This window comes from Tamandua tetradactyla, chromosome 1, assembly GCF_023851605.1.
Source record: "Tamandua tetradactyla isolate mTamTet1 chromosome 1, mTamTet1.pri, whole genome shotgun sequence".
Taxonomy (NCBI): Eukaryota; Metazoa; Chordata; class Mammalia; order Pilosa; family Myrmecophagidae; genus Tamandua; species Tamandua tetradactyla.
Genome location: NC_135327.1, coordinates 176,115,537 through 176,128,129, shown reverse-complemented (window position 1 = coordinate 176,128,129; position 12,593 = coordinate 176,115,537). Strand labels below are relative to the sequence as shown.

General features: G+C 35.1%; 1 protein-coding gene across 1 annotated transcript in view; it reads right to left on the bottom strand.

Moving 5' to 3' along the window:
• The window catches only part of EXOC4 (exocyst complex component 4), a 970,332-nt gene that overhangs the window by 253,752 nt on the left and 703,987 nt on the right, over positions 1 to 12,593 (bottom strand). The window contains exon 11 of the mRNA XM_077136146.1: positions 11,522 to 11,741. Coding sequence (XP_076992261.1) covers positions 11,522 to 11,741 — 220 coding nt within the window. The remainder of the gene's footprint in view (positions 1 to 11,521; positions 11,742 to 12,593) is intronic.

The window sequence follows — 12,593 nt, the reverse complement described above, 5'->3', positions numbered from 1 at the left end:
ACATTTTTATTGTAAAATATAAAACACATACAAAGCAAAAAGAAGAAAAAGCAGTAATTTTCAATGCACACTTCAACAAGTAGTTACAGAAAAGATACCAGAGTTTGTCATGGGCTACTATTCCACTTTCTCAGATTTTTCCTTCTAGCTGCTCTTAAACACTGGAGGACAGATGGAATAGTGAATTCAGAAGTCATACTTGTTTGTTAAATCCTATTCTCTCTGTTATAGCTCCTCCTTCTCCTCCTCTCAATCTACAGGAATCCCTGAACAACACCTGTTCTGCCTTTCTCCATGTCGAGAAGGAGTATCGACACTAAAGGATAGGGGGATATGATTAATTGATAATCTTGGAGAGGCTGGTCCCTCTGTGTTTCAGGATTTATCTGACCTAGGAACCCACCAGGAAAGCGATAAATTACATAAATCTGGTCTAAAAATTTAGACAGTTTTCATTGGTCTTAAACAGAGTCATAATAGCAGAATCATGTAGTATCTATCCTTTTGCGTCTGACTTATTTCAATCAGCATTATGTCCTCAAGGTTCATCCACATTATCATATGTTTTGGGACCTTATTTTGTCTTCCTGCTGCATATTTTGTTTATCCACTCATCTGCTGAGGAGCATTTGGACTGTTTCCATCTCTTGGCAATTGTGAATAGTGCCACTAGGAACATCGGTGTGCACATGTCTGTTCGTGTCACTGCTTTCAGCAATTCTGGGTATATACCGCGTATTGATATTGCTGGGTCATACTGCAACTCAATGTTTAGTTTTCTGAGGACTCGCCAGAACTGTCTTCCACAGTGGCTGCACCATTTTACATTCTTACCAACAGTTAGAAAGTGTTCCAATTTCTCCAAAATTTGCATCCTCTCCAAAATTTTTAGTTTTGTTTATTTAATAGGAGCCATTCTTATAGGTGTGAGGTGATATCTCATAGTCGTCTTGGTTTGCATTTCCCTTATGGCTAATGAAAATGAGCATGTCTTCATTTGCTTTTTTTTTGGCATGGGCAGGCTCCGGGAAACGAACCCAGGTCTCTGGCATGACAGGCAAGAATTCTGCCGCTGAGCCACCTTTGCACTGCCCAAGGAAAGTTTTGGTGTTTTTGCTTTTTTTCTTTTTGGCATGTGCATGCTCCGGGAATCGAACCTGGCTTCATATGCTTTTTAGCCATCTGTATTTGTTCTTCAGAAAAGTGTCTATTCATATCCTCTGCCCATTTTATAACTGATTTCTTTGTTCTTTGTTGTTGAGCTGTTGTAATTTCTGTATGTACACAGAATATGAAGCCTTTATCTGAAATGTGGTTTCCACTATCTTCTCCCATTGAATTGGCTGCCTCTTCATCTTTTTGAAAAAGTTCTCTGAGGCACAAAAGCTCTTTGATCTTAGGGAGTTCCCATTTGTCTATTTTTAATTTCACTGCTTGTGCTTCAGGTGTAAAGTTTAAGAAGCCATCTCCTATTACCAGATCTTGAAGAAGTTTCCCTGCAATTTCTTCTAGAAGTTTTAGGGTACTGGCTCTTACCTTTAGTGTCTTTAATCCATTCTGAATTAATTTTTGTGAAGGGTATAAGATAGGGTCATTTTCATTTTTTTTTTTGGCTGTTATATCCAATTAACCCATGCCCATTTACCGAAAAGACTATTCTATCTCAGTTCAGTGGATTTGGGGCCCTTATCAAGAATCAATTGTCCATAGATTGGGTGGTCTATCTCTACACTCTCAATTCTATTCCCTTGGATAATACCTCTATTTTTCCACCAGTACCATGATGTTTTGATCACTGTGGATTTATAGTAAGCTTTAAAGTCAGGAAATCATAGTCTTCCCTCTTCGTTCTTCTTTTTTAGGATTTATTTAGCTATTCAGTGTCTCTTTCCCTTCCAAATAAATTTGATACATTTTCCAAGTCTTCAAAGTAGGTTGCTGGTATTTTGATCAGTATTGCATTGAATCTGTAGGTCAATTTGGGTAGAGTTGACATCTTAGTGACATTCAACCTTCCTATCCATAGCATCTTTCCATCTATTTAGGTCAGTTTTTATTTCCTTTAGCAATATCTTGCAATTTTGTGTATACAAGTCCTTGACGTCCCTGGTTAGGCTTATTCCTAGACACCTCATTCTTTTGGTCACTATTTTGAATGGAATTTTTTTCCATAACTGTTTCCTCAGATAGAGCATTGTTTGTGTATAAAAACATTACTGATTTTTGTACATTAATCTTGTATCCTGCCACCCTGCTGAATTCGTTTATTAGCTCAAGTAGCTTTGTCATAGATTTCTCAGTGTTTTCTAAGTATAGGATCATGTCATCTGAAAATAATGAAAATTTTACTTCTTTCTTTTCAATTTGGATGACTGTTACTTCTTTCTTCCATCTAATTGCTCCAGCTAGAAGATCTAGTACAATGTTGAATAATAGGGGTGACAATGAACATCCTTGTCTTGTTCTCAATCTTAGGAGAAATGCTTTCAGTCTCTCACCGTTGAGTATGATATGCCCTTTATGACACTGGGAAAGTTTCCTTTGATTCCTGCCTTTTGAAATGTTTTTTACCAGGAAAGGATGCTGAATTTTGTCGAATGCTTTTTCAACATTAATTGATATAATCATATGATTTTTTCCTTTCAATTTGATAAAGTGCTGTATTACATAGAGTGATTTTCTTGTGTTGAACCACTCTTGCCTTTCTGGTATAAACCCCACTTGACTGTAATGTAAAATTCTTTTAATGTGTCATTAGATTCTATTTCTAAATATTTTATTGAGAATTTTTGCATCTATGTTCACTAGGATGTAAGGGCTGTAGTTTTCCTTTCTTGTAGCATCTCTATCCAGTTTTAGTATTAGAGTGATGCTAGTTTCATAAAATGAGTTAGGAAGTGTGTCTTTTTCCTCAATTTTCTGGAAAAGTTTGAGCAGGATTTGTGTTAGTTCTTTTTGAATGTTTGAAAAAATTCCTCTGTGAAGCCATCTAGTCCTGGGTTTTTCTTTATGGGAAGATTTTTGAAGACTGATTGAATCTCTGTACTTGCAATTCATTTGTCAAGATTTTCTATTTTTTTCTTGAATCAGAATAGACAGTTTGTGAGTTTCTAGAAATTTGTCCATTTCATCTAAGTTGTCTAGTTCTTTGGCATATAGTTGTTCATAGTATTCTCTTATGATTTTAAAAATATCTTCAGGATCCATGGTTATGACCCCTCTCTCATTTCTGATTTTGTTTGTGCCATTTTGCTCTTTTTCTGTGTTAGTCTAGCTAGGGGTTCATCAATTTATTGATTTTCTCTAAAATCAATCAATAAATAAAACAATTCATATTGTTTTAGTTTTCAACAGTTTATTTCTGTTTTAATTTTATTATTTTTTTCTTTTTATTTGCTTTGGGGTTAGTTTACTCTTCTTTCTCTAAATTCTCCAAGTGAGTAGTTAAGTTCTCAATGTTTTCTCATTCTTGTTTTTTGAAATAGGCACTTAGGGTAGTAAATTTCCCTCTCAGAACCGCCTTTGTCACATCGCATAAGTTCTGATATTATCATTCATCTCCAGATATTTACCAATTTCTCCAGCAATTTCTCCTTTGACCCACTGATTATTTAAGAGTGTATTGTTTAATCTCCATATATTTAAGAAAGCCCTGGTTCTTTGGTGATTATTGATTTCCAGCTTCATTCCTTTGTGATCAGAGAAAGTGCTTCGGATAATTTCAATCTTATTAAACCTATAAAGACTCAGTTTGTGTCCCAACATATGATCTATCCTGGAGAACGTTCCATGTGTACTGGAGAAGTATGTATACCCTGGTGTTTTGGGGTGTATGTCTGTTATGTCTAAATCATTTCTTAAATTGTTTAAGTTCTCTATTTCCTTGTTGAGCCTCTGTCTTTTTGTTCTATCTATAGGAAAGAGTTGTGTAATAAAGTCTCCCACTATTATTGTTGAAATGTTTATAGCTTCCTTCAGTTTTGCAAATGTTTGCCTCATGTACTTTGGAGCTCTGTGATCAGGCGCATAAATATTTATTGCTATTTCCTCTTGGTGAATTATCCCTTTTATTGATATATAGTGTTATTCTTTGTCTCTTTGACATCTTTACACTTAAAGTCTATTTTATCTGATGTTAGTATAACTACTCCTGCTTTCTTTTGGTTACAGGTTGCATAAAACATCTTTTTCCATCCTTTCATTTTCAATCTAATTGTGTTCTTGGGTCTAAGATGCTTCTCTTGTAAACAGCTATAGATGGATTTTTTTTAAATCCATTCTGCCAATCTATACCTTTTAATTGATGAGTTTTTAGTCCCTCAACATTCAAATTTATTATTATTATAAAAGCAGTTCTTGAGTCTACCACCTTATCCTTTAGTTTTGTTGTTGTTGTTTGTTTGTTTTGGTATGGGCAGGCTCTGGGAAACAAGCCCGGGCCTCTGGCATGGCAGGTGAGAATTCTGCCACTGAGCCACTGTTGGACTCTCCTATCCTGTAGCTTTTATTTGTCAGATCAATATATTATTTTCCCTCTCTCTCTTTTTATCCTTTAAATTACCATTACTGATATTCATCAATTCTGTGTCCTCTTCCAGACCTCCCTCTCCGGCCCTTTTCTTTCAGCTAATAGGACTCCCTTTAGTATTTCTTGTACAGCAGGTCTCTTATTGATCAGTTCTCTTAGTCTTTGAAAATTTTAATCTCTCCTTCAATTCTGAAGGACAACTTAGCTGGATACTTGCTGTAAGTCTTTCTCATTCAGGGTTTAAATATATCATACCACTGCTTTCTTGCTTCCATGGTGCCTGCTGAGTAGTATGAACTGTCTTATGTGTTTTCTCTTGTATGTAGTAGATTGCTGTTCTAGTGCTACTTTTAGGACTTTCTGTTTCTCTTCAACATTTGACAATTTGATTAGTATGTCTCTTGGAGTAGGCCTATTTGGATATATTCTATTTGTAGTTCATTGGCCCTCTTTTAGTTTTCATACTTATGTCTTTTATAAGGTTTGGGAAGTTTTCCCCAATTATATGTATAACTAACTTTCCCAGCCCTTTACTCTTCTCTTCTCTTTCTTGGACATCAGTGATTCTTATATTTGTGTACCTCTTGTTATCCATCAGTTCCCTAAGATCCAGTTACATTTTATTCATCTTTCTTACCATTTGTTCTTTTGTGCACTCTAATTCAATTGTTCTGTCTTCTAATTAATTTATTCTTTCTTCTGCTTCTTTGAATCTACTATCATGTGTCTCTAGTATGTTTCTAATTTAGTCTACTGTATCTTTCACCTTTGTGAGATCTGTCACTTTTCTATTTAATCTTTCAAATTCTTCTTTATGCTCTTCTAGTGTCTTCCTATATCCTGTATTTCATTATAAATATCCTGTATTTCATTACAAATATCCTGTATTTCATTACAAATATCCTTGAATATAAATATCCAAATATTCAAGGATTTGGTCCATATTCTGTGTCTCTTCTGATGTTTTGATTTGGTCAGCTGGCTGGGCCATTTCTGTTTGAATCTTCATGTGCTTTATGATTTCTGTTGTGTTTGGGGCATTTGATTATCTTAATAAGATTATTTGCAAGTTAGTTTCCTTCATTTGTCTAAAGTTTTGTATTTACTGGGTTTTGTGTTAAGGGTTTCCTTTTGCACTTGATTTGTGACTAATTCCCCATCAAACCACGGTTCAGATCTCATGTGGGGGTGTATTTTTAGTTATGGCTCTTTTAAAAGGTAGGCTAGAGTACACAGATACTTCAGTAGCAAAATGCCAACCTGCCATCTGGGAGACCTGAACACTCCCCAAGAAATTTTTAAATAAATAATAATAAATAAAAATATAATTAAAATATGAAAAAAATACCAAAAACAAAAAACCACACCTCACCAGTTATAGGCCCCAAGTTAGAAGGAGACACCACAAGATATATTGGGGATGAACTCAGACTGGCACCCACAGTGGGAAAAAAAGTAAAAATTAAAGTAAAAGTAAATAAATACAATAAAATAAAATAGAATAAAAACAAAAATTAAGAAATAAAAACTTTTATTATTAAAATAAGAACTTTCTTGGGAGATTTCCTTAATTTGAATCTGTATGCTTTGCCTTGCATTGGTTGGAAGCCATTTTGCTGAAAAAAATAATTATGGCGATAGAGGAATTTCGGATGGTAAGACCATGAGGAATATTCCAATCCTGCCTTCATGCAGGTAGCATCACAGGCATAAGGACAGTACATATTGATTTAAGCATTGTCAAGAATCTTAAATCTAAGACCATGAATCCTATACTGCGGGTGGGAAACATGCACATATATGTTCTTGTATTAAGGAGGCCATCATTAATTCTTTATTTTCGTTCAGTAATCTATTATTCCATTTATTATACACTGAGTGTCTCATCTCTGCCAGGAAAGAAGCAACTGCAATAAATATCCAAGCTGTTCCATCTGTTGGAAAATACCTTAGGCACTAAAGCAAGAGATGTGATTCTATGTTTTCACTTCTCTGTGAGGCATTATAAGGGAGTAAAAGACTTAGAGTACTGTTTCTCAAACTATTGTGAGAGCTCAGTTTTTTTCTCCCAATATTTTATAAATTAATAGTTTCATAAAATGCAAAAATGAATTACTAGAAAGAATAAATTTAGAAACTCACAAAGATATACAAAACACAAATCCCAAATTTAAAATTATTAGATTCAACAATGCAAATTGCTTAAAAAAAAGTATCTAAATGTTTATTCTCAAATTATGTATGTAGATCAGTAACAGATTAACATGCTAGAACTGGTTTAGAGCATGAACTATAAGATTGGATTAGATTACCTGTGTTTGAATTCCAGTTCTGCTACTTACTAGCTATGTAACTGTGGGCAATAAATTTAATTTCTTTGGTTCTCAGTTTTCTCATCCACATAAAAATGTTGTAATAAGAATAGCACCCTCACAGAATTGTTGTCAATACATATAAAGCACTTACAAGTCGATACATGTAAGACACTTACAATAGTGTATGCCTCATGGTAAATGCTTTTAGATTTTTAGCTGCTGTCATTACTACCATCTACTCTTATAACTGTTCTTATCACTATTACTACTCCTACAATATTACTGATGTTACTCTGCTCTCTCATTTTGGATCAATTCTTGCACAGTTTCTTTACCTATAAAATGATGATTGTAACCTCTTCCTTCCTATCAACTTTCTCCTTCCCTCCCTTCCTTTCTACCCTCTTTCTTTCTCTCCTATAACTGGATATGTAAAAGCATGTTAACACCCATGGAAGTGCCCTTATAACCATGTCTCTATACTTCCCAGATGCCATTTTGGAGAGGTAAAGACAAGGTGTCCTGGAGTTCTTCTCAAAGGCTTCCCACACATTGCATCTGGACATCAAACAAGTGAGATCACTACTGAGACAGCTGTTCTTACACTCTTCTTGGACAATCTGTGTTAGGCTGACGCTGTATGACACTGGGTATTTCCTCAGGGGAAAGTCACAATCCTCTCTTTTACCAAACAGCAGCAGGGATAAATTTAAAGGATACTATCACATTTCATGTAATTGAATATTTACTCCACCTGCATCTTTTTTAAGATACAATTTTATTAAGATATATTCACATACCATATAATCATCTAAAGTACACAATCAATGGTTTACAATATCATCATATAGTTGTGCATTCATCACCATTGATTTCTGAACATTTTCTTTACTCCAAAAACAGTAAAAATAAGAATAAACATTAAAATAAAAAAAAATTAAAAAAAAAAACACTCCAAACAACCCATACCTCCTGGCCCACCATTTTTATTTATTTTTTGTCCTTATTTTCTTACTCATCTGTCCATACATTGGATAAAGGCAGTGTCAACACAAGGTTGCATAATCACATCATCACACTGGAAAAGCTATATAGTTATACAATCATCTTCAAGAATCAAGGCTACTGGATTACAGTTCAGTGGTTTTAGGCATTTCCCTCTAGTTACTCCAATATACCAAAAACTGAAAAGGGATATCTATATATTACACAAGAATAAATCCAGAATGATCACTCAACTCTGTTTGAAATCTCTCAGACACTGAAACTTCACTTTTTTCATTTCTCTTCCCCATGTTGGTCAAGAAGTCTTTTACAATCCCATGATGCTAGGGTCAGTCTTATCCCTCAGAGTCATGTTCCACATTGCCTTGGAGATTTACACCCCTGGAAGTCATGTCCCACACAGTGGGGCAGGCAGTTTACCTGCAGCATTGGCTACAGAGAGAAGCCACATCTGAGCAACAAAATAGGTTTTCTGGGGATGACTTTAGGCATAACTATAAGGAGGTTTAGTTTCTCCTTTACAGGAATCAATTAGGGCAAACCCCAAGATCATGGGCTTGGCCTACTAACTCAGTAGTTTCCAATGCTTGTGAGAATATCAGGTCTTCCCTAAGCAGGAAAGTTTAATATTTCCACATTTTCCCCCAGTCCCTAAATAGACTTCGCAAATACTTTTTAACCTTTTGCCCAGATTACTCTAGCAACCTACATCTTTGACACACATATTTCTTCAAGCTCCTACACTTGCTGTGGATTCTGACCTAAAGTCTTTGAGAACTATTTCTTACTTTTCTTTAGATTAGTCACCTATAATTAGCTGTGACTAAAAATATCAAGGAATCATCAAAACACATTTAAAAAACGTTGAAACTTGTGCATAAGAAATTATGTTAGGAAACAATTTACGATCATCACTAACCATGAGAGTTTATCAAGATGGGAAAGGAAAATAATTATTACTTCATTTGGTTTCTTAGGCTTCTAATTCTGAGAATATTAAGGAGATTTACTGATATAGTTTAACCAACTGGCATTCTCATAAAATAAAAATTTTATGAAGAAAAATAACCTAATAACAAAGCAGGTATTTTGGCTCTGAGAATAAATTTTGGAGGTTAACTGCTTGAATGGTCTTAGTTTTAGGATTTACTTACATATCATCTTGATAAGGTCCAAGAGAGAAGAAATAACTTGGAGTCTTTATAACTCCTTAGAATGGAAAAGTTGATTTAAAGGACAAGAGGCCTAGTAACATGTACAAAACGGCTGCTGATTGAGTGGAAGTGACTCGACAAGCCCATCTGGAGTCTGTTCAGAGGTACCCTTCAGTTGGAAATGTGTGACCCATACATGACCCAGACTGTAGTCAACTAGATATGAGTTTTAAAGTGACTTTGTTATTCAAGCTGAAAATGATCATGTTTAATGAGCCACAGATTCACTCTGTAGTACATTGTTGTCTTTTTCTTCTTTAAATTCAGTATATTGAGCATGTTAAAGTGGCTCTATAAAGCATATAGTATGACACTTTAAGGAAATAAATGCTGAAAGGTTTTTTGATGGAGATGAGGCCAATAATAATAGTCAAAAAATAAATGCAAACAACTTTTTGTCAATTCTCTATTTCTCCTTTTCCCACTCGGACCCTGCAGTTATTTATGCAGGGTCAAGACTCAAGACTCACTCACTGTGTATATCCACCCACCCACCCACGCCTTCATTCATTCAATTAATATTTATTAGGTACATTCCAGCAGGTAAGTGCTATATTGTGCTTTTGGAACTTTTCTACTAGTGGAGAAACACAGAAAATAAACAAGCTATAAAAGAAGCGAATTAATAATTACAGTTGTAATAAGTACTAATAAGGGGAGTGGAGAAACAACCAAAGTTTTAAACTAATGATTAACTGGGGATGATCTATTCAGGATCCTGGTTAAAGGAAAATTCTACTCAGATGATTCAAAGGATGAAACATAAATGAAGGGAAGACATAAAAAGGAATTGACAGGGTTGACAGAAGCAACAAAGGATGTTGAGGAAGCCACAGACTAGTAACAGCAGAAATCTGTAATCAGACGTCAGGTGAAGAAATGGTATTGCCAGAGTCCTGTGAGAGAGTACCACCTGGCAGGACATCTTGTTATGGAGAGACGTCCTCATGGCCAGAACCATAATGAAATGTAAAGAAAAAGGAGGTAAAAATAACCAACTTCACTCTCCTCACACCCTTCAACTTCCTTGTTATTGCTTCCTATTGGGAGAACCCTATCAGAAGCCACTTAGGAGTCCAGGTAATACAGTTCATGGGGTCCAGCCCCCTAGAGAACAGAAAAGGGCAAAGAAGAATAGCAAATAGATGGGGTGTGGGGAGTAATGGAGAATAAGCAGGAAAGGGGATCTACTTAAAGTATAGTTAGGAAAAGCTTCCCATGGAAGGGATATTGTAACTGAGACTCAGAGAGAAAAAGTTCTCAGCCATGCAAATATCCAGTAGAAGAGCAACGCAGCAATCAAGAGTGAGCACACACTTTTGCCATTCCTCCCACTCTACATCCCATACTCAGTACAGATTCCCCACTCCATATCACATAATCAGTTCAGATCCCTCGCCACAGAAATATTACAACAGAGACCAAGACAATCTAATTGACCACCTTCCTAGATGTGATTCTATCATTCAACTTCTGAGAGAAGTGAATGCCACTATTATACTTTCTCAATTATCATGTAAGAGTTTGCTCATTTAAAGAAGACTAATAAATGGGAGGCTTCCCTAGGAAAGGTCTGGTACTTCTGTTAATTCTAATATACAAAGAAGGAAAAAACAAGGAGGACATAAATATATAAAAGCAGATAAGAGCAGCCAAATGAAGCAAGTACAACTCCCTTTCATTCATATAACTTCTCTTTGAAGAAGCTCTTTGAAGAGCTTTCAAAGAGCTCAACCTTTTGATATTTTAAGACATCCTCACATTGTCCAACTTATGTAAAAAGTGCTATTTTTATGAATATTTTTATGAATAACCAAAATTTAAAGTCATACTAATTTTCTTTTAGTTTCATATTTCCTTCCAAGTAACCAGACTAAAATACATGTAAAAATAAGTACCTCAAATATCTCCTGAGATGTATACTAACAAATTATTTATTTCTGGTTGTCCAGAAACCATTTGTTAATATAGTCAAAGTAAGTATTTCAATATTAATAAGATCAGCACTTGAATTAAGTTACTTGACTTTTAAAACAAGCTAGTTGGCTCGAATTCACTGTGAGCTTGCTAGGTTACTTATAGTAAGTCTGCCCTCAAAAAAACAGACAGTTTCCTATTGTTAAATGGAGTTATGCAGAATTAAATTCTTTGCTGTTATTTCTTCCTACTCCAGGTTGCAGTTGAAGGACAAATTAGAGAGAAATAATGAGGGACTAGCTGCATGTTAATGAGATCCACCTTCTCTCACATCCAAACCATTATTTTCTTAAAGATCATGAGGAATTTCCATTTCTCTAAGTAAGTCTTTAATTTTGCTAATGTCTGTTTATTCCCTCTTGTTTTCTCCCTGAAGAATATGGAAACAGATGGTAACTCTTCTTCTTTTCCTTTTCATTTATGACTGCCCTCAAGTAAGGAAAATTGCTGATAAAAATAGTAAGTGTGAAATGTATCATTACCTGTAGGAGAGGCCGCTGCACCCCCAGCACCTTCATGGTGTCTGCATTGGCCAGGATCTTCAGAGGGTCAGATATTTTAGTGACTCCTTCTATCTCCTTGTTGATCTCAGCCAGGACCTGATTGAGGAAGATGTTTTTGATGTACACGGTGAGAAACTCTCGAAGAGGACATTGTTTGGCTGGCCCAAGTCCTAGGGCATGTTCAATCTCCTGAATAAATCTGAAAGACAAACAGAGTAAAAATGGTTATTAAATGTATCAGAATAATAGTTATATAAATATGATACAACACATATGGATATCTCTAGGCTTTGGCTGCTTTCACAGAGACATGTGGGGGAATTCCCAGAATCCTTAACAAAAGAAGGTTATACATTTATACCATCTAAATAGGGGCTTATAAAAAAAAGTACAGATAATTTCACTTATTAATTAGAAATTGGATGTAACAGAAACATGATTTCTAATTGGGGGTTGGAGGAGGGGAACAGGAACAAGTAAGGAAAATATTTTCATTAAACCAAAAGACAGCAGGAGAATTCTAGGCCAGAGCAATTAGAGAGGAAAAAAAATAAGAGGCATCCAAATTAGAAAGCAAGAAGTAAAACTCCCTATTTGCAGACAACATGCAAAAATCAGTAGTGTTTCTATACACTAGACATGAGCAATGTGAAGAAGAACTCAAGAAAAAATAACATTACTATTGCAACTAAGAATCAAATACCTAGGAATAAATCTAACTCATGATGTAAAGGACTTATACATCATTACAATCTATGTATAAAATGAAAACATCATTAGGAGAAATCAAAGAGGAGGTAAATAAAGGGAAGGACATTCAGTGTTCACAGATCAGAAATGTGAATATTGTCAAGATGTCAATTTTTTCAAAAGTTGATTTACAGATTCAATGTAATCCCAATTCACACTCCAACCAGCCTTTCTTTGTAGCAATGGAAAAGTCAGTCATCAAATGTATATGGAAGGGCAAGGGGCCCAAATAGATAAAGCCATCTTAAAAAAGAAGAACGAAGTTGGAGGACTCACATTTCCCAATCCTCAAACTTATTAC